The following is a 26,148-nucleotide window of genomic DNA, read 5'->3' as shown; positions in this document are numbered from 1 at the left end:
GTTTGTGTAAATTAAGCTCTGGTGTTGTAGGTAGAGGGAAACGTGCGCCTTTTACTTGCTGCGTAGTTTCCTCTCTCTGCCGGTCATGTGACTTCTCTCTGCTGTCGGATATTTACGGAGCGGCGTCATTGAATTTCAGTCTCTTCAGTGTCTCTTATATCTACTATATGATCGTTTTAGAGACTTCTTGCAGCCAAATTGTGTATAAGTGTTACGGTAAGGCACCTCAGCCTGTCTGAGGTGTAGGGGGCCTGATTGGTTTATTTTAAAGAATTTTTGCATAATGTTAAGCGGCTGTGGTATTAAAAATTCTTATAGTTGACAGTGTATTTAAAAAAAAAATACAATTTGGGCATTTTTTTATTTAGTATTATGGGCATGGACTATGTGTCTTTTGACAAATGCTTATTATGCCTTGAGGCACAAATTGTTTTGCCTATGCAAGATTAAGATAAATTGTTGCCCTCTGAGCCCAATGTCTCTCAGGATGATGCTGTTCAGGCAATGCCACAGCTTTCTCCTCAAACATCCCAAGCCTCTATGTCATCACATACAGTGCCCTGCAGTTCCTCTCAGGCTCCTGGAGGAGTTTATTTGCGGTATCTGCAGGCATTATCTGCTTTTCCTATGCTTGGAAAATGCAAGTGGAAAATTATACATTCAGATAGTAAGGTTTCTGTTACATCTACTGCTACGCAGGTTGCCCTCCCTCATAAGTCTGATGAGAGGGATACATTTGTAGCCTCTGAGGGTGAAATCTCAGATTCGGACAGTATTATTTTTGCATCTGATACTGAAGAAGTAAACTTCAGATTTAAGCTTGAACACCTTTGTGTACTGTTACAGGAGGTATTGGCTACTTTGGACGATTCCCATACTTCTGTCGTTGTCAACCCTAAGAAGTCTAGTAAACTTAATAAATACTATGATGTTGCTTCCTCTGTGTAAGTTTTTCCTGTCCCAGACCGTGCAATGGAGATTATTTCACAGGAATGGGAAAAGACAGGGATTCCTTTCTCCCCGTCTCCTGTATTTAAAAAGATGTTTGCAGTTGCTGACTCCATAAAATTTTTTCGGTGCATGGTGCCTAAAGTAGAAGGGGCTATTTCTACTCTGGCTAAGAGAACTACAATCCCTATAGAGGATAGCTGCTCCTTTAAGGATCCCATGGACAAAAAGCTGGATCTTATTTGAAGAAGATGTATGTTCATCAAGGTCTTCAATGACAATCTGCAGTTTGTATTGCCACAGTAGCAAGTGCAGCATCTTATTGGTGCAATGCCTTGTCTGAATCAATTTTAGTAGAGACTCCATTGGAGGAGATACATGATAGGATTAAGGCTCTCAAACTAGCCAATTCCTTTATTTACGATGCTAACATGCAAGTTACTAGACTGGGAGCCAAGATGTCTGACTTCTCTGTCCTAGCCCGTAGGGCATTGTGGCTAAAATCTTGGTCAGCTAATGTTACCTCTAAGTCCAAGCTTCTGGCGCTTCCTTACAAGGGTAAGACCTTGTTCGGACCTGGTCTGGCAGCAATTATTTCTGATATTATGGGTGGAAAAGGGTATTTTCTACCGCTAGACAAGAAGAACAGACTCAAAGGACGTAAAAGTAATTTCCGTTCCTTTCGTAACTTCAAAGGTCAAAAGTCTACCTCTCTCTCTTCCAAGCAGGAGCAGTCCAAGTCTTCTTGGAATCCCAATCAGTCTTGGAATAAGGGGAAGCAATCAAAGAAACCCTCAGCTGAGTCTAAGTCAGCATGAAGGGTTGGCCCCCGGCCCGGGTTAAGTGGGGGGGGGCAGATTTTCCCTGTTTTGTCAAGCATGGAGAAGAGATGTCACAGATCCTTGGACTGTGGACATAGTATCTCAGGGTTACAAAATAGAATTCAAAACTTTCCCTCCCAAGGGCAGATTACACCTCTCAAGATTATCTGCAGACCAGGTAAAAAGAGAGGCATTCTTGAACTGCGTTCAGGACCTTTCCTCCCTGGGAGTGATTGTTCCAGTTCCAGTAAGGGAACAGGGTCTAGGATTCTATTCAAATCTGTTTGTGGTTCCCAAAAAAGAGGGAACTTTTCAACCCATTTTAGACCTAAAGTGCCTCAACAAGTTTCTTAGGGTACCGTCCTTCAAAATGGAAACCATTCGTTCCATTCTTCCTTTGGTCCAAGAGGGTCAGTTAATGACGACCATAGACCTGAAGGACGCGTATTTTCATGTTTCCATCCACAGGGATCATCACAAATTCCTGAGATTCGCCTTTCTAGGCAAACACTTTCAGTTTGTGGCTCTTCCGTTTGGAATTAGCACAGCTCCCAGAATTTTCTCAAAGGTTCTCGGGGCTCTCTTGGCAGTGATCAGGTCTCAGGGAATTGCAGTGGCTCCATATCTGGATGACATATTGGTTCAGGCACCATCTTTTCAACAAGCTAACTCTCATACAGAGATCTTGTCTTTTCTACGTTCCCACGGTTGGAAAGTGAAACTGGAAAATAATTCCCTTGTTCCAGCTACAAGGTTGGGGAGCAGCCTGGGACTCGTTAAAGGTGCAGGGACTATGGACTCAGGAGGAGTCTGCTCTCCCCTTAAATATCTTGGAGTTGAGAGCGATTTACAATGCTCTGATGGCTTGGCCTCAATTGTCTTTATCCCGGTTTATCAGGTTTCAGTCGGACAACATCACCTCAGTGGCTTACATCAACCACCAGGGAGGAACTTGGAGTTCCTTAGCCATGAAGGAGGTAGGATGGATTATTCAGTGGGTGGAAGCTCACAATTGTTGTCTATCTGCCATCCACATTCCTGGAGTGGACAGCTGGGAAGTGTATTTCCTGAGCAGACAGACATTTCATCCCGGGGAGTGGGCTCTCCATCCGGAGGTGTTCTCCAGGTTAACCCTCAAATGGGGGGTGCCGAAGTTGGATCTGATGGCATCGCGGGAAAGAACGCCAAACTTCCAAGGTACTGTTTAAGGTCAAGAGAGCCTCAGGCCGCTCTAATCGATGCTCTGGCGGTTCCTTGGGATTTTGGAATAGCATACCTGTTTCCCCTGTTTGCGCTCCTTCCACGAGTTATTGCTCTTATCAAACAAGAGAGAAAATTGGTAATTCTAATAATTCCTGCATGGCCTCACAGTATCTGGTTTGCAGACCTAGTGAAGATGTCATCTTGGCCGCCTTGGAGGTTGCCTCTGAGGAAGGACCTTCTAACTCAGGGTCCATTCCTCCATCCAAATCTCGTTTCTCTGAAGCTAACTGCTTGGAGATTGAACACTTAGTTCTGTCTAAGCCTGTTACTCGAAAACATTTACCATAAGGTATGGCGTAAATATCTTTATTAGTGTGAATCTAAGGGCTACTCTTGGATTAGGGTCAAGATTCCTAGAATTTTGTCTTTTCTACAAGAAGGTCTGGAGAAAGGGTTCTCCGTCAGATATCTGAATGGTCAAATTTCTGCATTTTCTATTTTGTTACAAAAGCGTCTAGTGAATGTGCCAGATGTTCAATCTTTTTGTCATGCCCTGGTCAGAATCAGGCCTGTGTTTAAACCTGTTGCTCCTCCTTGGAGCCTTAATCTTGTTCTTAAAGTTTTGCAGCAGGCTCCGTTTGAGCCAATGCATTCCATAGATATTGAGTTGCTATCTTGGAAGGTTTTGTTTCTTTTTTTTTTAATAAATAAGTTTTTATTGGTGAAAAAGATACAAAACCACATAACAAAACAATTATGCTCAGCATAATAGATAACGGATTGCAGTCAAGGTTTTGTTTCTTATTGCTATCTCTTCTGCTCGGAAAGTTTCGTAACTCTCGGCTTTGCAGTGTGATTCGCCTTATCTTTCATGCGGATAAGGCGGTTCTTCGTACTAAATTAGGGTTTCTTCTTAAAGTGGTTTCTAATATTAGAAAATATAATTCAGGAAATTATTGTTCCTTCTCTCTGTCCCAATCCTTCTCTTAAAGAACATCTGTTGCACAACTTGGATGTTGTGTGTGCTCTAAAATTCTACCTACAGGCTACTAAGGATTTTCACTAGTCTTCTACCCTGTTTGTTTGTTTCTCAGGAAAGCGTAAGGGTCAGAAGGCTACTTCTACTTCTCTTTCCCTCAGGTTGAGAAGTATGATTCGTTTTGCTTATGAGACTGCTGGACAGCAGCCTTCTGAGAGAATAACAGCTCATTCCCCTAGGGCTGTCTCCTCTTCTTGGGCTTTCAAAAATGAAGCTTCTGTGGAACAGATTTGCAAGGCTGCAACTTGGTCCTCTCTGCATACTTTTTACACATTTTACAAATTTGATACTTTTGCCTCGGCTGAGGCCTCTTTTGGGAGAAAGGTTCTTAAAGTGGTGGTGCCTTCTGTTTAGATCTGCCTGTCTTGTTCTCCCTCCCTGTTTGTTTTGTGTCCTCTAGCTTGGGTATTGGTTCCCACTAGTAATTGAATGACGTTGTGGACTCTCCATATTTTAGGAAAGAAAACAAAATGTATGCTTACCTGATAAATGTCTTTCTTTCTGGATATGGAGAGTCCATGACCTCACCCTTTATTAAGACAGTTATTTTTTACTAAACCTCAGGCATCTCTACACCTTTTTGTTATTCTTTTTCCATTTCCCTTGGGTCAAATGACTGGGAATTATGGGTAGGGGAGTGACACTTAACAGTTTTGCTGTGGTGCTCTTTGCCTCCTCCTGCTGGCCAGGAGTGATATTCCCACTAGTAAAAGAATGACGTTGTGAACTCTCCATATCCGGAAAGAAATACATTTATCAGGTAAGCAAAAATTTTGTTTTTATTTCCACTTTTTTTCTCTTTTGACTCCTATGGGGTTATATGTGAACAGGCACTTGATATTCTAACTTTGGATTTTAGCAAAAAAAGTTTACTTTCAACTCATAATACAAGTGCAGCCTGATGAGCGCAAAAATCTAATTTCTCTTGTAAGATGTATTGAGTCCACGGATTCATCCTTACTTGTGGGATATTCTCCTCCCCTACAGGAAGTGGCAGAGAGAGCATGCACAGCAGAGCTGCCTATATAGCTCCCCCCTTAGCTCCACCCCCAGTCACTCTCTCTGCCTGCTTAACTGCTAGGAAGGGCAAAGAGGAGTGTGGTGACAAAAATGTTAGGTTTTTATTTTCTCAAGTAAAAGTTTGTTATTTTTAAATGGTACCGGTGTGTACTATTTACTCTCTGGCAGAAAAGGGATGAAGATTTCTGCAAGGAGGATGATGATCTTAGCATTTTGTAACTAAGATCCACTGCTGTTCTCACAAGGGCTGAAGAGTACAGGAAAACTTCAGTTGGGGGAACAGTTTGCAGGCTAAACTGCATTGAGGTATGTTCAGTCTATTTTTTTCTAGACAGACTATGTTATTTCTAGAAAAGGCTGGCAATATTCCCATGAGGGAAGGGTAAGCTGTATTCAGACACTTGGATAGGAATTTCAGTTTGCGTGAAGGGCTCATTAGTTACTGTTGACACTGTTTGGTAAAAACGTTTTTGTTTATTCAGTGAATGATGCAATTATAACGTTTTTTTGAAGGGACTAAAGGGGTCATTGTGGCTTGTTTTTGAGTTTTCTAACCCACATGGTTAATTAAGAGACACTCTAGTGTTTGTCTGTTAGGCCTCAAAACATTGACTGAGGTGGGAGGGGCCTATTTTTGGGCCTCAGTTGTGCAGTTTCTTTTCCTCTGAGACTTCTAACTGCTTCTCCAGAGGTTCCTGCCGTCTTTGAACCTATTGCATGCATTGTTCCTGCTACTACTGCAGCTGCTTTCTGGTTTGAGGCTCTAGAAGAGGCTCTTCAGATGGAGACTCCATTAGAAGAAATTTTGGACAGAATTAAGGCCCTTAAATTGGCTAATTCTTTTATTACAGATGCCGCTTTTCAACTGGCTAAATTTGCGGCAAAGAATTCAGGTTTTGCCATTTTAGCACGCAGGGCGTTATGGCTTAAATCCTGGTCTGCTGATGTGTCATCTAAAACTAAACTTTTGAACATCCCTTTCAAAGGAAAGACCCTATTCGGGCCTGAACTGAAAGAGATTATTTCAGACATCACTGGAGGGAAAGGTCATGCCCTCCCTCAGGATACATCAAATAAGAGCAGGACCAAACAAAATAATTTTCGTTCCTTTTGGAATTTCAAGAGTGGTCCCGCTTCAGCTTCCTCTACTGCAAAGCAAGAGGAGAATTTTGCCCAATCCAAGTCAGTCTGGAGACCTAACCAGGCTTGGAACAAGGGTAAACAGGCCAAGAAGCCTGCAGCTGCCTCTAAGACAGCATAAAGGGGTAGCCCCCGATCCAGGACCGGATCTAGTAGGGGGCAGACTCTCTCTCTTCGCTCAGGCTTGGGCAAGAGATGTTCACGATCCCTGGGTTTTAGAAATTGTGTCCCAGTGATATTTTCTGGAATTCAAAGGTTCTCTTCCAAGGGGGACTTTTCACATTTCTCGATTGTCTGTAAACAGACAAAGAGAGAGGCGTTCTTACGCTGTGTAGAAGACCTACATACCATGGGGGTGATCCGCCCAGTCCCAAAAGAGGAACAGGGGCTAGGTTTTTACTCAAACCTGTTTGTGGTTTCCAAAAAAGAGGGAACTTTCAGATCAATCTTGGATCTCAAAATTCTAAGCAAGTTCCTCAAAGTTCCATCATTCAAGATGGAGACTATTCGGTCTATTCTACCTCTGATCCAGGAGGGTCAATATATGACCACCGTGGACTTAAAGGATGCGTATCTACACATCCCTATTCACAGAATTTTCACAAGGGTGCTAGATTCCCTTCTGGAGATTTTATGAACAAGGGGCATAGCAGTGGCGCCTTATCTAGACGACATCTTATTTCAGGTGTCAACTTTCCAGCTATCCAAGTCTCACACGGACATTGTGTTGGCTTTTCTGAGATCTCACGAGTGGACGGTGAACATTAAAAAGAGTTCTCTCTTCCCTCTTATAAGAGTTTCCTTCCTAGGGACTCTGATAGACTCGGTAGAAATGACAATATTTCTGACGGCGGTCAGAAAATCAAAGCTCTTAACCACTTGCCGAGCTCTTCATTCCATTCCTTGGCCATCAGTGGCTCAGTATATGGAGGTAATCTGACTCATGGTAGCATCAATGGACATAGTTCCTTTTGCCCGCCTACACCTCAGACCACTACAACTATGCATGCTCAAACAGTGGAATGGGGATTATGCAGATTTGTCTCCTCAACTGCATCTGGACCAGGAGACCAGAGATTCTCTTCTCTGGTGGTTGTCTCAGGACCATCTGTCTCAGGGAATGTGTTTCCGCAGGCCAGAGTGGCTCATTGTAACGACAGATGCCAGCCTGCTAGGCTGGGATGCAGTCTGGAACTCCCTGAAAGCACAGGGCTTATGGTCTTGGGAGCAATCTCTTCTCCAGATAAATATTCTAGAACTGAGAGCGATATTCAATGCCTTTCAGGCGTGGCCTCAGCTTGCTGCGGCCAAATTCATCAGGTTTCAGTCGGACAACATCACGACTGTAGCTTATATCAATCATCAAGGAGGAACAAGGAGTTCTCTAGCGATAATGGAGGTAACCAAAATAATCCGATGGGCAGAGAATCACTCTTGCCATCTCTCAGCAATCCACATCCCAGGAGTAGAGAACTGGGAGGCGGATTTCCTAAGTCGTTAGACTTTTCATCTGGGGGAGTGGGAACTCCATGCAAATCTAATTTCTCTGCGTCTGACTTCTTGGAGATTGAACGCCTGATTCTATCAAAGCGTGGTTTCTCTGAGTCAGTCATTGATACCCTGATTCAGGCTAGAAAGCCTGTCACCAGGAAGATCTATCATAAGATTTGGCGCAAATATCTTTATTGGTGTGAATCCAAAGGTTACTCGTGGAGTAAGATTAGGATTCCTAGAATATTGTCTTTTCTCAAAGAAGGTTTGGAGAAGGGATTATCAACTAGGACAAATATCTGCTTTGTCTATTCTTCTACACAAACATCTGGCAGATGTCCCAGACGTTCGAGCATTTAGTCAGGCTTTGGTCAGAATCAAGCCTGTATTTAAACCTGTTGCTCCGCCATGGAGCCTAAATTTAGTTATTAAAGTTCTTCAAGGAGTTCCGTTTGAACCTATGCATTCCATGGATATTAAGCTTCTATCTTGGAAAGTTTTGTTTTTACTAGCTATCTCTTCGGCTCAAAGAGTTTCTGAGCTATATGCTTTACTGTGTGATTCCCCTTATCTTATTTTCTATGCAGATAAGGTGGTTTTGCGTACCAAACCTGGGTTTCTTCTTAAGGTTGTTTCTTATAAGAATATCAATCAAGAGATTGTTGTTCCTTCACTGTGTCCTAATCCTTCTTCAAAGAAGGAACGTCTGTTGCACAATCTTGATGTGGTTCGTGCTTTAAAGTTCTACTTACAAGCAACTAAAGATTTCCGTCAAACATCTTCATTGTTTGTTGTTTATTCTGGTAAGCGGAGAGGTCAGAAGGCTACGGCTACCTCTCTTTCCTTTTGGCTGAAAAGCATCATCCGTTTATGAGACTGCTGGCCAACAGTCTCCTGAAGAATTACTGCTCATTCTACTAGAGCTGTGGCTTCCACATGGCTTTTAAAAATGAGGCTTCTGTTGAACAGATTTGTAATGCGGCGACTTGGTCTTCGCTTCATACTTTCAGGTTCTACAAGCAGTGGTGCCTTCCGTTTAAGGTCCCTGTCTTGTCCCTCCCTTCATCCGTGTCCTAAAGCTTTGGTATTGGTATCCCACAATTAAGGATGAATCCGTGGACTCGATACATCTTACAAGAGAAAACATAATTTTTGCTTACCTGATAAATTTATTTCTCTTGTGATGTATAGAGTCCACGGCCCGCCCTGTTTATTAAGACAGGCATATATATTGTTATTTTTAAACTTTCAGTCACCACTGCACCCTATAGTTTCTCCTTTTTCTTCCTAGCCTTCGGTCGAATGACTGGGGGGTGGAGCTAAAGGGGGAGCTATATAGGCAGCTCTGCTGGGGGTGCTCTCTCTGCCACTTCCTGTAGGGGAGGAGAATATCCCACAAGTAAAGATGAATCCGTGGACTCGATACATCACAAGAGAAATACATTTATCAGGTAAGCATAAATTATGTTTTCTAGCACAATTAACTCTCAAGCTGGAGTGTTAATTTGCGCTCCACTCGTAATCTAGCCCTTAATGTGTTTCTATGCGCAGAATCGCAGTCCCAATTTATTGACTGTGCACAGTATCTTTTTTTTCTTAAAAAATAATAAACTTACCATCATAAACATAATTAGAAAAAACATTCTGTTTAAAATGTATGAAGAAAATACTACAAAATGCTAATTTAATTCTTATTTGAGATAAACATTTGGTCTAGCTGACTTTATAGAGACATAAAAGTGGCATTTAAAAAGCACAGCAGCGTATTTCAGATATCATTAGAAGTATGCTTACATTATGCTCGCAATTACAAATAAATGCTGGCTTAACATTGCCACTGCTAAAGTGATAACTTGTGCTTTTAATGCTTATTTGCCTCTGGCCTATGACCCGAGTTCTTCCAGCGACATGTCATGTGACATCACTGGCAATTAGAGCATTTGAGGGTGAGCAGTGCACACATATGTTGCTTAAAGTCATGTGCAGCGAGTCTTGTGAATGTTAGTAGTAACATTGTTTAGAGCATTTTTTTTTTGGGGGGGGGGGAATAAGTGTATTTTGGAAACATACACTTTTTTCCATATAATATAGTAATTAACTGAACTTTAAATCTCTATCCATCCTGCTTATTGTGACACTGTCACAGGTTGGGTTGGAATGTTGTTTAAAATTGTATTCACTATCTAAATCATGAAAAAAAATTGTTTTTGTCCCTTACAAGGAATAGTCTCTGGTATATTTATTTGAAAAAGCAAGAATGCAAGCTTAGGAGCCGGTCCATTTTTTATTCAGCACCTGGGTAGCACTTTCTGATTAGTGTCTAAATGTAGCCACCAATTAGCAAGCGCTACCCAGGTGCTAAATAAAAAATGTTCCGCTCCTAATCTTACATTCAAATAAAGATACCATAAGAACGAAGAAAATTTGATAATAGGAGTAAATTAGAAAGTTGCTTAAAATTGCAGGCTCTATCTGAATCATAAAAGTTTAATTTTGACTAAATTATCCATTTTAGTCGCGTGGACAGTCCACCTAGTGAGAGTTTTGCAAATAGCACAACTTTTAAAATAATATAGTTAAGTTTACAATTAAATGAACTAAAATAATTGCTTTGGTTCCACCATAATCCTTAGTGATGAGATCATATAAAGGATCTTCGTTCCTAAAGCTATGTAGATTGTCCTTCTTTTAAAGCTAATCAGTATTTGTATTTGATGTTTTTTAGGCTTATAAATTGGCCATTGAAGATTTAACTAAAGCAGCTGAGCTGGATCCATCTTGTTCACTAGCCTATTACAACAGAGGAGCTTGCTACCATCAGATCAAGATGTATGAGAAGGTATTATGCCGTCTTTCTAAAATCATATTGTAAGAATCTTTTTAAAAGGACAAAACAACTTTGATTGAGAGTAATAACCTAGATGGAATTGTTTATCTAAAAATAGTTTTTCAATAGCAGCATTATATTTTGAAAAGCAATTAGAGTCAGAACTGGAAAATAAGCTTCTTGTGATGTTATACATTTAAGTTGGCTGCAGGAGAATATCAAAGCCTTTACTCACAACTCTAATATATGCATCTGGGAGAATAATATACTGGGAGCAACAAATTATATGTTGGGAGAAATAAAAGATAGAAAGAGAGAGAAGTCAGAAATAGTGATGAATAAAGCAAAAAAGATTTGGATAAAAAGCAAAAGAGAGTAAGAGATAAACCAAGGAGAGTAAAAGATAAACCAAGGAGATAAATCAAGGAGAGTGAGAGATAAATCAAGGAGAGTGAGAGATGAATCAAGGAGAGTGAGAGATGAATCAAGGAGAGTGAGAGATGAATCAAGGAGAGTGAGAGATAAATCAAGGAGAGTGAGAGATAAATCAAGGAGAGTGAGAGATAAATCAAGGAGAGTGAGAGATAAATCAAGGAGAGTGAGAGATAAATCAAGGAGAGTGAGAGATGAATCAAGGAGAGTGAGAGATGAATCAAGGAGAGTGAGAGATGAATCAAGGAGAGTGAGAGATGAATCAAGGAGAGTGAGAGATGAATCAAGGAGAGTGAGAGATGAATCAAGGAGAGTGAGAGATGAATCAAGGAGAGTGAGAGATGAATCAAGGAGAGTGAGAGATGAATCAAGGAGAGTGAGAGATGAATCAAGGAGAGTGAGAGATGAATCAAGGAGAGTGAGAGATGAATCAAGGAGAGTGAGAGATGAATCAAGGAGAGTGAGAGATGAATCAAGGAGAGTGAGAGATGAATCAAGGAGAGTGAGAGATGAATCAAGGAGAGTGAGAGATGAATCAAGGAGAGTGAGAGATGAAACAAGGAGAGTGAGAGATGAATCAAGGAGAGTGATGGAAAAATTAAGGAGAGTGATGGATAAAATAAGGAGAGTGATGGATAAAATAAGGAGAGTGATGGATAAAATAAGGAGAGTGATGGATAAAATAAGGAGAGTGATGGATAAAATAAGGAGAGCAAGAGATAAAGGAAGGAGAGTGAGAGATAAAGGAAAAGATAGATCTAAAGAGAGGGAATAAAGCAAAAAGAGTAAAAGATAACGCAAGAAAGAAAGAGATAAAGCAAAGTAGAGTGAGATGAAAAACAAGCAGAATGAGAGCTAAGGCAAGTGGAGTTAAAAATAAGGGAGTGCAAAAGAAGTGTGAGACAAGAGTGTCTTGCATACTGTGGTCTATATGCATAGTTTAATATAGTTTAATGTAATTGTAGTATAATAGTTAGGGTAGGTTAATTAATAGTTTAATATAGTTTAATTTAATTCTAAATGTAAGTTTAAATTTATTATAAGATAGGGATGAGTTAATATTTAATGTAAAGTTAGCGGGTTGTTAGGTTTAGGGGTTAATAGGTTAATTTAGTTTATGGCGATGTAGGGGGCTGGCGGTTTAGGGGTTAATCGGTTTAGTAAGTGGTAGTTATGTGGGAGGCCAGGGGTTTAGGGGTTAATACATTTATTTAGTTGCGGTGGGCTCGGGGAGCAGCAGGATAGGGGTTAATATATTTATTTAGTTGCGGCGGAGTCCGGGAGCGGCGGGATAGGGGTTAATGACTTTATTAGCGTTGCGGCGGGGTCCGGGAGCGGCGGGATAGGGGTTAAACATTTCAGTATATTGGCGATGTTTAGTGACAGGGTATAAATAAAGTTGGGAAAAAGCCGAATAGCAGCGAGATCGATGACTGTTAGTTAACAGTTTGCTGCTCATCGCCCCGTACTTGGTGCGCAGCTTTTTGACAGCTTATTTGATAAATAAGGAGAACGTATTCAGGTCGGCGGCCGCGATGTTAGGCGAGTGTATTGATGCCGGCGAATGCAGCATAGTTGACGGCTTGATAAGTAGGCCTCGATGTGTTCAGCTAAGTCTCAGTAATGCATTATTGCTCCTGAGCCTACCTAGGTTTACTCTTCCACAAAATATAATGAAAAACAACAACAACAAAATAACTGGATTACAAGTGGATTGTTAGTTTGCTCACGCATTAAGTCCACAAGAAGTAAGCTCTTTGCTTGCGTCAGGTAGCATAATTTTTTCAAGTTGAAAGTAAAATGTTTTTGCACAACCTGACGCACGCAAAAAGCCGAACTTGGAATATCGCCCCGCGTTAACTTATTCCTCCATAGACTTCAATGGAGAGTGAAAGTGGTGAAAAAGGTTAACACCCAACAAGTCGTGCAAACCTAATCGTGTTTTTCTCAAGTGCGCTAACCCGATATGAAATATTAATATTTCAAATTCCAATGTTCTTCACATAGAAGGATATGTTCTGTTTTTTTTTTCTTAAATATATATTACTTTATATGTCCGATGGATTTTTGGTAAAATATATATCTATACCTATATAGAAATATACGGCTAGATTTAGAGTTTTGTCGATAAAGACCCGCGTAGCTAACGCTCCTTTTTTCCCCCCGCACCTTTTAAATAACGCTGGTATTGAGAGTTCTCTGAAGGGCTGCTTTAGGCTTCAAAAAGGGAGCGTACAGGCATATTTTCCACCACTTCAACTCTCAATACCAGCGTTGCTTACGTTAGCGGCTAGCTGGAAAAACGTGCTTGTGCACGATTCCCCCATAGGAAACAATGAGGCAGTTTGGGCTGAAAAAAAACCTAACACCTGCAAAAAAGCAGTGTTCCTATGGGGAAACACTTTCTAAGTCTGCACCTAACACCCTAACATGAACCCCGAGTCTAAACACCCCTAACCTTACACTTATTAACCCCTAATCTGCCACCCCCGCTATCTCTGACCCCTGCATTACACAATTAACCCCAAATCTGCCGCTCCGGACACCGCCGCAACCTACATTATAGCTATGTACCCCTAATCTGCTGCCCCTAACAGCGCCGACCCCTATATTATATTTATTAACCACTAATCTGGCCCTCCCAACATCGCCGCTACCTACCTACACTTATTAACCCCTAATCTGCCGACCGGACCTAGCCTATAAATGTATTAACCCCTAAACCGCCTCACTCCCACCTCAAAAACCCTATAATAAATATTATTAACCCTTAATCTGCCCTCACTAACATCGCCGAAACCTAACTTCAAGTATTAACCCCTAATCTGCCGACCGGACCTCGCCGCTACTCTAATAAATGTATTAACCCCTAAAGCTAAGTCTAACCCTAACACCCAGCCAATCAGCCAATCAGATTGAGCTCGCATTCTATTGGCTGTTCCGATCAGCCAATAAAATGCAAGCTCAATCTGATTGGCTGATTGGATCAGCCAATCCGATTGAACTTGATCAGCCAATCAGATTTTTCCTACCTTAATTCCGATTGGCTGATAGAATCCGGATAGGATGAAGACTTCTGCCGCTCCGGATGTCTTCTTTTGGTCCATCGGTGCTCTGCTGAGTGAAGACGACTCAAGGTAGGGAGATCTTCAGGGGGGTAGTGTTAGGTTTATTTAAGGGAGGTTTGGGTTAGAGTAGGGGTATGTGGGTGGTGGGTTGTAATGTTGGGGAGTGGTATTGTGTTTTTTTACAGGCAAAAGAGCTGATTTCTTTGGGGCATGCCCCGCAAAAAGCCCTTTTAAGGGCTGGTAAGGTAATAGAGCTGTTAACTATTTTAATTTAGATTAGGGTAGGGAATTTTTTATTTTGGGCGGCTTTGTTATTTTATTAGGGGGCTTAGAGTAGGTGTAATTAGCTTAAAATCCTTGTATTCTTTTTTTATTTTTTGTAATTTAGTGGGGTTTTTTTTTGTAATTTAGTTTAGTTTATTTAATTGTAGGTACTTGTAGTTAATTGATTTAATTAATTTATTGATAGTGTAGTGTTAGGTTTAATTGTCACTTAGGTTAGGATTTATTTTACAGGTAATTTGGTAATTATTTTAACTAGGTAGCTATTAAATAGTAAATAACTATTTAATAGCTATTGTACCTAGTTAAAATAAATACAGAGTTGCCTGTAAAATAAATATAAATCCTAAAATAGCTACAATATAATTATTCGTTATATTGAAGCTATATTAGGGTTCATTTTACAGGTATGTATTTAGTTTTAAATAGGAAGACTTTAGTTAATAATATTTAATTTATTTCGTTAGATTAAAATTATATTTAATTTAGGGGGGTGTTAGGGTTAGGGTTAGACTTAGCTTTAGGGATTAATACATTCATTAGAGTAGCGGCGAGGTCCGGTCGGCAGATTAGGGGTTAATACTTGAAGTTAGGTGTCGGCGATGTTAGTGAGGGCAGATTAGGGGTTAATAATATTTATTATAGGGTTTTTGAGGCGGGAGTGAGGCGGATTAGGGGTTAATATATTTATTAGAGTAGCGGCTAGGTCTGGTTGGCAGATTAGGGGTTAATAAGTGTAGGTAGGTAGCGGCGACGTTGGGAGGGGCAGATTAGGGGTTAATAAATATTATGTAGGTGACAGCGATGTTAGGGGCAGCAGATTAGGGGTTCATAGGTATAATGTAGGTGGCGGTGGTGTGCGGTCGGCATATTAGGGGTTAAAAAATTTTATTAGAGTGGCGGCGATGTGGGGGGACTTCGGTTTAGGAGTACATAGGTAGTTTATGGGTGTTAGTGTACTTTAGAGCACAGTAGTTAAGAGCTTTATGAACCGGCGTTAGCCCAGAAAGCTCTTAACTACTGACTTTTTTCTGCGGCTGGAGTCTTGTCGGTAGAGGGTCTACTGCTCACTTCAGCCAAGACTCTAAATACCGGCGTTAGGAAGATCCCATTGAAAAGATAGGATACGCAATTGGCGTAAGGGGATCTGCAGTATGGAAAAGTCGCGGCTTGGAAGTGAGCGTTAGACCCTTTCCTGACTCTAAATACCAGCGGGCGGCCAAAAGCAGCATTAGGACCCCTTTGACGGCTAACGCAGAACTCTAAATCTAGGCGATATTGTTGCCATGCACTCACCGCTATCTTATACTTTGATGCCCGGGTGCTACCTTGAGTCCCAATATTTATTATGGCAAAAGTTGAGGGCACTCACAGGACTTTGAAGTTTCACACAATTTTATTGTATAATCCAAAAACAAGTTAACGTTTCGGCTCTCTATGTAACCTTTGTTAAGACATCAATGTTGATCTATTAAAACACAATTATATATACAGATTAAACCTCCACACCAAAAATATACCAAAAGTGCCTATGCACCAATATGTGTGTGAAGTACCTGTCACAATATTCTGGACATATCCTACAATGCAGAAACAAAAAAATAGCACCAAACTGGAGTCTCTTCAGCCCTCAGTTTATATCCCTTTATGTGGAAACACATAATGAGAGTACCTTGTCATTCTTATATTTTACTATGATTAAAGGGGGTGTGTTGGCACAACCAATCAAATTATAGTATATTGTTGGTACTTCATACAATGTCAGCAAGTCCAGCAATCGCCTTTATTTTCAATTTATAAAATATTGAAACCCGATACCACTTGTAATGTAGCCATACGTTTTTAATGTATTCCTATGCTCTTTACATTGCAGGCTCTTATAGATTACAGTATTGTAATTCTCCTTGGAGGGCAGAAGGAGGTTGATAATAAAGTTCTCATGAACCGTGGCTTGCTTTACCTGGAACTTGATGATTATGCCAATGCATTGCAGGTAATCTATACTAGATTACTGAGTAGTAATATTATACCATGCTGTAGTTACTAAGTCAAGTGATAAATGTTTTATTTGGGTTGTAACAGGACTTTATGGCTCTAGCTAGGAAAACGCCTGGAGACATTCAGATTCATCAGGTTATAGGAAACTGCCATCAGAGGTAACTATCAATAATATAAAATGCTATTTCCACCACTATGTATCGACTGACGCATTATCTCATGACCAGTCAATTATCTGCAAACTGGAAAGATTGGGTTAGCTCATATTCTATATGAAATTTGCCTAACATAATTTTTCTATAAAATACTCCATTAATGTTATTTGAAATTTTCATAGATAAATTCTATTATTACATTTTCAGCTGTGATCAACCCTAGTATGTCCTCACACCATTACATGGAAATTAGAGTGCATTCAATTAGAAAGCATTAGGAAGTTCCATAACATATAAAGCACTCAATTGTCTTTTGGATTCTCTTAGATTACAGCAATATGAGAATGCTGTACATGCATTCAGCCAAGTACTACAGTTGAATCCTCTGTGTCCATCGGGTTACATTGGTCGTGGCAATGCCTATATGGAATATAAGCATGAACTTGGTACTAAGCTGGCTCAGCGAGATTTTGTGAGAGCTCTTCATCTTAACCCCAAATGCACTGAAGCGCGAATCTGTCTGGGATATAACTTACAGGTAACTTGCATGCCTCTTAAAATAAGATTATCACATGTGCACTTTGAGTGCAATTATATAAAGTAGCACATATAGGGATTTTAACGCTCCCGTTCGAGAGCTAACTCCGCTAAATTAAGCTTTTTGCGCGCATCAGGTAGTACTCGTATTACAAGTTGAAAGTAAACAGTTTTTGTTCTCTCACTAACCTGATGCATTCAAAAAGCTGAACTTAGAATATCACGCACGCAATAACCTATTCTCCGATAGAAGTCAATGGAAGAAAAAATGGGGAAAAACATATATATATGTTGCGGGTAAAGTCCGAAATTGGGTTATCCTAGCATTACCCAGGGAATCCTAGGATTACCCAAGCAGCTCTGGGTAAAGCCTGAAGTAACATTATAAATCTACTCAGAGCTCACTTCATCAAACATATTCACATCTTCTATATATTTGATTTTTAAAAAAAATGCTGATTTTAAGCACATTTCAGTAAGAAATACATTTCTGAAACGTATACAATGCACTGTAATTCCCACATCTTCACTATCTAATTTTGCCTCCGTCTGGGGGGGTTCAAGGGGGGGTGAAAGTTCACTTGGGGTGGATGCCAGAGGAGAGGATCGGCGGGGCGCCTTCCTTGAAGCCCCCAGCAAAAAAACATAGTGTAGATGGGGAATACTACTACTTCGGGCTTTACCCAGAGCTGCTTGGGTAATCCTAGGATTACCCGGATTTCGGACTTAGATAGATAGATAGATAGATAGAAAGATAGATAGATAGATAGATAGATAGATAGATATAGATACTGTATATATACACATAGACACACACATAAAAATGATTTTATATTTATATATATATATATATATATATATATATATAGGAATATCTATTTATAGATACTTATAACATATTCTGCTATGTGCAGAACATGGAAAATAAAATATTTATAGTGAATTCTTTAGCAGGCATTATATAGACTGCGCAAATCAATGCTTAAAGGGACAGTCAACACCAGACTGCCTCCTTATTTCAGTTCATTTGACAGACTTGGATTTTAGCCAATCAGCGCTCACTCCTCTGTAAATTCACGTGCGTGAGCTCAATGTTATCTATGTGAAACACATGAACTAATGCCCTCTAAACTGTCGAAATGCTTTCAGATTAGAGGCGGCCTTCAAGGACTAAGAAATTAGCATATGAACCTCCTAGGTTTAGCTTTCAAATAAGAATACCAAGAGAACAAAGCAAAATTGGTGATAAAAGTAAATTGGAAAGTTGTTTAAAATTACATGCCCTATTTGAATCATGACAGTTTTTTTTTGGACTTGACTGTCCTTTTAAGTGTAATGTTCAGAGGAATTAAGGATATAAGAAAAGTTTAAATATAAAAATGTAATTTAGAATCAATATTGTATACAGTACAAATTTACTCATATGTGAGCAACAAAAAATCAATCAATTAAAATACTAAAATCAAAAAAACTCCTCTCAATCAAATGTTAAAATCACAAAAACATATCTCAATCAAATGTCCATTTTCGTGCTGAAATACACTTGCAAAAAACAGTATAGTCCCACATCAGAATCCAATTATACTGTTGGCAGAAAGTAACAGAACAGAAGATTTCTTAGGTGTGGTAAAAACTTTATATCAAGCAATATTCTTACTCACACTTTCAAAATATGAAATGCGGCTTGTTTGCGATCCCTGCGAGCTCTGTGTGACTGCCCAATAAATGGCTTTTTGGTTCCGTTATGCAGGGATCCGGATGACTGTATTTACTGTTCAAAAACTGCTTTGTGTTTAACAAACAACTTAAAGTGACAGTCAACACCAGAATTTTTGTTGTTTTAAAAGATAGATAATCCCTTAATTATATATTCCCTAGTTTTGCATAGCCAACACAGTTATAAAAATACACGTTTTACCTCTGTGATTACCTTGTATCTAAGCCTCTACAGACTGCCCCCTGTAGACAGATTTGCATTTTAGCCAATCAGTGTTCACTCTTTGGTAAATTCACGTGCATTAAATCAATGTTATCTATATGAAACACGTGAACTAACGCCCTCTTGTGGTGAAAAACTGTCAAATGCAGAGGTGGCCTTCAAGGTCTACAAAATTAGAATATGAACTTCCTAGGTTTAGCTTTCAACTAAGAATACCAAGAGAACAAAGCAAAATTGGTGAGTTGTTTAAAATTACATGCCCTTTTTGAATCATGAAAGTTTTTTTTTGACCTGACTGTCCCTTTAAGCATTGATTTACACAATCTATATACTGCCTGCTAAATAATTGTTTGTATTAGGAAAAGGGGAAATACTTGTTTTTATATATTGCTTGTGTATTTATTCTTCATTTAGCCCAGCTTTTCTTGATTTATCTGTAAAATATTTACAGTAAATACATAGTTAAACACTTTATAAAAAAAAAAAATATTGCATAAATGTTTTACATGTCATCATCTACTTGAAATCAAAGGGTTCCAATGCACTTATATATATGTCTATATCTGTATACATATGTATTTATGTGTTCATATGTTTATATATGTCTGTAAATACATGTATGCACATATAAATACATATGTACACATATAAATATATATATATTTTATACTGTATGTGTGTGTATGTATATATATATGTATCTCAATGTTAAAACCCTTTGCCTGGCTTCTTTTTCTTACACCTTGGACCTCATATCTTTTAGCTCTTATAACTTTTTGGTGCAATATATATATATATATTTTTATATAATTTTTGTTAGATAGTGTTATTATAAGTGTAAATGTACATTGTAATCAATTTTTGATGTGTTTTGTGCAACTTTTTTGTTTTGCAAAACAGTTAACCAGAGCTCTGAAGATGTAATCATTCTAGTGTAAATCGTGATTGTGCTCAAGCAATTGTGTTTACTTTCAACTTATTATACGAGCGTAAACACCCTCCATGAACCCTTTTTTGCTTGCGCATAACTGTTAGTGCTCCATTCGTAATCTGGCCCTTAGTATGTACAATAGTACAATAGTGTTATTTGTTCTTAGTTGTTAGGAAATTCCAATGTAAGGAACTGCAAAAGAACAACCTTTCAGAAACTCTTAAAACCTATGCCTGTCCTTTAAAGGGATACTAAACCGACATTATTTCTTTCATGATTCAGATAGAGCATGCAATTTTAAGCAACTTTCTACTTTACTCCTATTATTAGTTTTTCTTCATTCTCTTGCTATCTTTATTTGAAAAAGCAGGAATGTAATCTTAAGAGCCGGCCCATTTTTGGTTCAGCAACTGGGTAGCGCTTGCTGATTGGTTGCTAGCAAACCAATCATCAAGCTCTACCCATATTCTGAACCAAAAATGGGCCGGCTCCTAACCTTACATTCTTGTATTTTCAAATAAAGTTAGCAAGAGAACAAAGAAAATGTGATAATAGGAGTAAATTAGAAAGTTGCTTAAAATTGCATGCTCTATCTGAATCATGCAATAAATAATTTGGGTTTAGTATTCCTTTAAGGCCCTCTTTTCTGGTCTCTATATCATGATATGTTTTTTTTTTTTTTTTTTATGATTACCAATCATTTTATGTTATTACCAATCATTACATTTATCTTTTTCATAAAATGGAAACTGTTTTTTTTAGTATACCTTTTTATTTAGTAACTACCGCTTCTGAGAACCCCCTTTTATTATACCATGTAAAATAATTTTATAACAATTAGATAAACTAAATAAATTAACACTTTATATAAAATTATTTGAAGGGTGCGGGTTATGAGACAAATTCAGTGCAATATAAAATAGGGACTTGTTTACTCTTTAAACAATATAAAGAAAGGAGTACAGACAGCTAAAAAAATATTATTTATTTTGTTTTATTATTTTTTTTATTATTGATATTTATTTCTCCAACTTAATTATTTCCCAGTTATGTTTTGTCTTGTAATGCAGCTGATCTGTGATAGAATAAGAGCACATTTTCAGGCCTAAGTATGTCTTACTAACCTATCATCTTTATTGGTTTTGAGTTTTATTATTTTCATTGGTAACATCTTGAATATTTGTTATATGTATTCTTTCTAGTTATGTTCCATATTGAAGAAGTGGATATGGAAAATGAAACCCTTTATAGCCATACATGTTCTAACTCCCTTTCCATCTAAAGGGGAGGAGAGTCCACGGTTTCATTCATTACTGTTGGGAATTAAGAACCTGGCCACCAGGAGGAGGCAAAGACACCCCAGCCAAAGACTTAAATACCTCCCCCACTTCCCTAGTCATTCTTTGCCTTTCGTCACAGGAGGAGATTGGAGTAGTCTCTTATGGAGGGTAGTACTCTTCGCATTGGGACTGGAGTTTTAAGTAGTCCTGTCAGCCTGTCAGTGAGAGCCTGGGCAAAAGTTAAAGTCCGGAGATGCAGGGAGAGTCTTTCTGCGAAACCATCCCGACTCATATTAACAGCTCCACAAGCAATCAGCGTTGACGAGTTTTGCTGCCTGCTTTCTGCACTCAAGTCCATGTCAGGAGCGAGGCTACAAACCTGTCACACTTGAAGGGCCGTGTTCCTGTTCCACGGCATAGATTCTGGTAAGATTGTTTCATTTTTTATTCATAATGATCACACGGAAGGCAGGGTCAGTGTGACGCCTTTTATCTTTACAGAATCAAGGGTTAATATTCCTGGAAAGGGGATTATTGAACGGGGGGGGGGGGGTTATACATGATATTGTTTATTGTGTCATTGCTGCGTTATGTGCGAGATGAGGCTCTGGCAATGTGTGGAACTTTCAGGTTACTGGCGGGAGTATTGCACGGTCCTTTTGGCGAGTTTTCTACTTAGTGCAGGGGTGGTGCTGCCAGGCATTCCATGTGAACAGGTGTGCCTATCTCTGTTGATCAACGGTGAAAGAGACAAAACGGTTTCTGTAGTCCGGGTCCTAGGAGGTGGTGAGTGCCCCGGCCATTGGAGGTATAATGGTGCCTATTTATTACTATTTATTTACTATTAAGTTAAGCTAGTCCGTAATAAAAGTGCAAGCTATGGAGGGCTCTGACACATTAGAGGGTTCTCCCTCTTTAAAAAGTCTCATTCCTGTGTTTATTGTGAGGAATTTCTGGTAGATCAGCCTGCTCAACTATGTTCCACATGCCTTGATAAAGTTACAAAATCTAAATGTAAACGGATGTCTAGTACTACTGGGCCATCCACCTCTCAGGGTTCCTCGTTCCGTGAGGTGAATTCCCTGCATTCATCTTCAATTTCACATACAGTGCACCGGGGGTCCAACCATTACTCCTTCGGGAGAGATTCGTTGGCCCTCAGACTTTGCGGACCAACTGGATTCGGTGGTTTTGAAAGTGATCCATGCCTTACCACATTCTGCTAAGCGCATCATGGCGGCCCGGCCCAGGGGTTGTCTTTGTCGATGGAAATCTCAGAGGAATTATACAATTAAGTGGCCCACTACGACTCTTCAGAGGAGGCCCCTTCTGGGTTGGAGTCAGTGTCATCTAAACCTCCGGCTGTGGAGGAGCCTGATTTTAGGTTTAGGATGGAGAATTTGTGCTTTTTGCTGAGGCAGGTGCTTGCTACTCTGGAGGTTCCGGACCCTAAGATTCCGGAGGAACCTTCAATTCCTAAGCTAGATAAGGTATACGAGGACAGGGTAGTACCTCAGACTTTCCCGGTTCCTGTTAAGATGGCTAATATTAATAAGAATGAATGGGAGCGATTAGGTTCTTCCTTTTCCCCTTCTTCTTCCTTTAAGAAACTGTACACCGTTCCGGACTCTCAGCTTGAGCTGTGGGGTACCGTCCCTAAGGTGGATGGTGCTATCTCTACGCTCAAAGCGGACAACTATTTTCTTTGAGGATAGTTCGTCGTTTAAAGAGCCCATGGATAAAAAGCTGGAAAACATGTTAAGAAAGGTGTTTCAGCACACGGGGTTTGTTTTTCAGCCAGTAGCGGCCATTGCTGCGGTTGCTGGAGCTGCGACATATTGGTGTGAATCCCTGTGTGAAATGGTCGAGGGGGAAACTTCCATCGACGAGATACAGGATAAGGTTAAGGCGCTGAAGGTCGCAAATTCTTTCATTTGTGATGCCAATATGCAAATTATTCGCCTGAACGCTAAGGTGTCAGGTTTTTTAGTTTTAGCTCGCAGGGCTCTGTGGCTAAAGACTTGGTCTGCAGACATGACCTCTAAGTCAAGGCTGTTATCCCTGCCTTTTCAAGGAAAGATTCTGTTCGGGCCAGGATTGGATTCAATCATATCCACGGTTACGGGAGGCAAGGGAGCTTTCCTACCTCAGGATAAGAAGGCTAAGCCTAAGATATATACTTTTCGTCCTTTTCGTGTTGACAAAGCCCAGCGCCAGCAGCCCGCCGCAAAAGCGGACCAGTCCAAGGGAACTTCGAAGCTGGCTCAATCTTGGAACGAGTCTAAGCAGAGCAAGATGCCGCCGAGACAAAATTGGCATGAAGGGGCAGCCCCGACCGGTCTCCGGACCAAGTAAAGGGCAGATTATCTCTCTTCTCAGAAGCCTGGTTGCAGGACGTTCAGGACCCTTGTGTTCTGGAAGTGGTCACCCAGGGTTACAGGATAGGGTTCAGATACCATCTGCCCAGGGGAAGATTCCTCCTGTCAAACCTGTCTTCAAGACCAGAAAAGAGAGAGGCCTTTCTAGAGTGTGTGAGAGATCTCGCCTCTCTCTTTGTTATTGTACCAGTACCCTGGCCTGACAGCCTGATGAAGCGGCATTGTAGCCGGGAAACGCGTTGCTGTTTGTTTTATATCTTAATAAACCAGATTTTACTTTTACCTATACCTTTGTGCTCCTGTGTCTTTGAACACCTATTTGCTGACCGTTATCGTATATACACTCCCCTGGTGAGACTGAGCGCTGATTGTTCCAGCTGAGCCCAAGGATATCCTACGGATTGCTACAGCCTACAGCTTATCGGAGCTCCACCAGTGACGTCATCTGCCTGGGGGTGTCTGTCGGGCGACTCACAACGGTCCCGACTCGTAGTGAAAGGCACGCTCTAAGTGCCGCTACAATTGTGAGTACCCACTCTAAAAAAGGGGGGATTTTTTCTGCATGGGATTTGTCTTTTCATCCAAACGTTACTGCTTTATGGGTCTGGCGCCTCTCTTTCTATCTCGTTTACCAGTACCCCAAGCAGAACGAGGTCTAGGGTACTATTCCAATCTTTATGTGGTTCCAAAAAAGGAGGGCACGTTCCGCCCGATTCTGGACCTAAAGTGTTTAAACAAGTTTCTGAGTGTTCCATCGTTCAAAATGGAAACGATCAGATCTATCCTGCCCCTAGTTCAAGAGGGACAGTTCATGTCGACTATAGACTTGAAAGACGCTTACCTTCATGTGCCAATTCACAGGGACCACTTCAAGTTCCTAAGATTTGCGTTTCTGCACCAACACTTCCAGTTTGTGGCCCTTCCCTTTGGTTTGGCAACAACCCAGAGAGTCTTCACAAAGGTTCTGGGGGCGCTACTTGCAGTGGCCAGATCCAGATGCATTGCTGTGGCGCCTTATCTGGACGACATCCTAGTCCAGGCGCCGTCGCTCAGTCTCGCAGAGGATCATTCAAGGGCTCTTCTTCTTTTGCTTCAATCTCACGGTTGGAAGATCAACTCAGGAAAGAGTTCCCTGGTTCCCAGCAACAGGGTGGAGTTCCTGGGCACGATAATAGACTCTATGTCCATGAAAATATTTCTCACAGACCATCGACATAGGAAGATTGTGTCCACCTGTCTTGCCCTTCAGTCCTCCTCAAGCCCCTCGGTGGCTCAGTGTATGGAGGTGATTGGACTCATAGTTTCAAGCATAGACGTCATCCCATTCGCCATGTTCCATCTCAGACCTCTTCAATTGTGCATGTTGAGACAGTGGAATGGTGATCATTCAGATCTATCACAGCAGATATCCATGGATGCTCGGAACTCTCTCTCTTGGTGGATCCATCTGGAGTAACTGTCCATGGCGACATCCTTCTTGAGACCGTCCTGGGAGATTGTGACCACGGACGCCAGTCTGGCAGGATGAGAAGCTGTTTGGGGTGCCAGGATGACACAAGGAAAATGCTCTGAAGGCATGGCCTCCTCTGGGGTCGTTCAGCTTCATCAGATTCCAGACCGACAAAATTACCTCAGTGGCTTACATCAACCATCAGGGGGGTACGAGGAGCTCCCTAGCAATGAGGGAGGTGTCTCGGATCTTGGAGTGGGCCGAGTCCCACAGCTGCTTGCTCTCAGTGATTCACATTCCAGGTGTGGACAACTAGGAAGTGGACCTTCTCAGCAGGCAATCCTTCCATCCGTGGGAATGATCTCTTCACCCCGAGGTGTTTGCAGAGATTTGTCTCAGATGGGGAACGCCGGAGATAGATCTCATGGCGTCCAGACTCAATTGCAAGCTACTCCGATACGGGTTGAGGTCCAGGGATCCCCAGGCAGAGCTGATAGATGCCTTAGTGGTGGGGATGTCATCCTCTCCGCCGTGGAGGTTACCCTGTCGCAGGGATCTGCTGGAACAGGGCCCTATTCAACATCGGAATCTAGATTCTCTGAGGCTGACTGCGTGGAGATTGAACGCCTAGTCTTGGCCAAGAGAGGCTTTTCTGAAAGTGTGATTGATACTCTAGTTCAGGCAAGGAAGCCAGTCACTCATCGCATCTACCATAAGGTGTGGAGGACTTACTTGTCCTGGTGTGAGAAGCATGGATATCCTTGGCACAAGGTTAAGGTATCCAGGATTCTGTCCGTTCTCCAAGATGGTTTGGAGAAGGGTCTTGCCGCCAGTTCCTTAAAGGGACAGATTTCGTCATTATCCGTCTTGTTGCATAGGAGGCTCACTGAGCTCCCTGACATTTAATCTTTTGTTCGGGCTCTGTCTAGAATCAGGCCTGTCTTTAGACAGTCTGCTCCTCCATGGAGCTTAAACTTGGTCCTTAGGGTATTGCAGAAGGTTCCGTTTGAGCCTATGCATTCCATTGACATTAAGATTCTGTCCAGATATGTTCTCTTCCTGTTGGCTATTGCATCGGCACGCAGAGTATCTGAACTGGCTGCCTTGCAATGTGAGCCTCCTTATCTGTTTTTTCATGCGGATAAGGCTGTACTTCCCACTGGTTCACGGTTTCTTCCCAAGGTGGTGTCTAACCGTAATATCAATCAG

General features: G+C 40.8%; 1 protein-coding gene across 1 annotated transcript in view; it reads left to right on the top strand.

The window, feature by feature from the left end:
* TTC6 (tetratricopeptide repeat domain 6) overlaps nucleotides 1–26,148 on the top strand; it is a 430,156-nt gene that overhangs the window by 273,942 nt on the left and 130,066 nt on the right. The window contains exons 17-20 of the mRNA XM_053711337.1: nucleotides 10,388–10,501; nucleotides 16,145–16,264; nucleotides 16,354–16,427; nucleotides 16,752–16,962. Of these exons, the coding sequence (XP_053567312.1) occupies nucleotides 10,388–10,501; nucleotides 16,145–16,264; nucleotides 16,354–16,427; nucleotides 16,752–16,962 (519 nt within the window). The remainder of the gene's footprint in view (nucleotides 1–10,387; nucleotides 10,502–16,144; nucleotides 16,265–16,353; nucleotides 16,428–16,751; nucleotides 16,963–26,148) is intronic.

Source organism: Bombina bombina, chromosome 1, assembly GCF_027579735.1.
Source record: "Bombina bombina isolate aBomBom1 chromosome 1, aBomBom1.pri, whole genome shotgun sequence".
Classification (NCBI taxonomy): Eukaryota; Metazoa; Chordata; class Amphibia; order Anura; family Bombinatoridae; genus Bombina; species Bombina bombina.
Note: the sequence above shows the minus strand (reverse complement) of the source record. Positions and strands in the feature narration are given on the sequence as shown.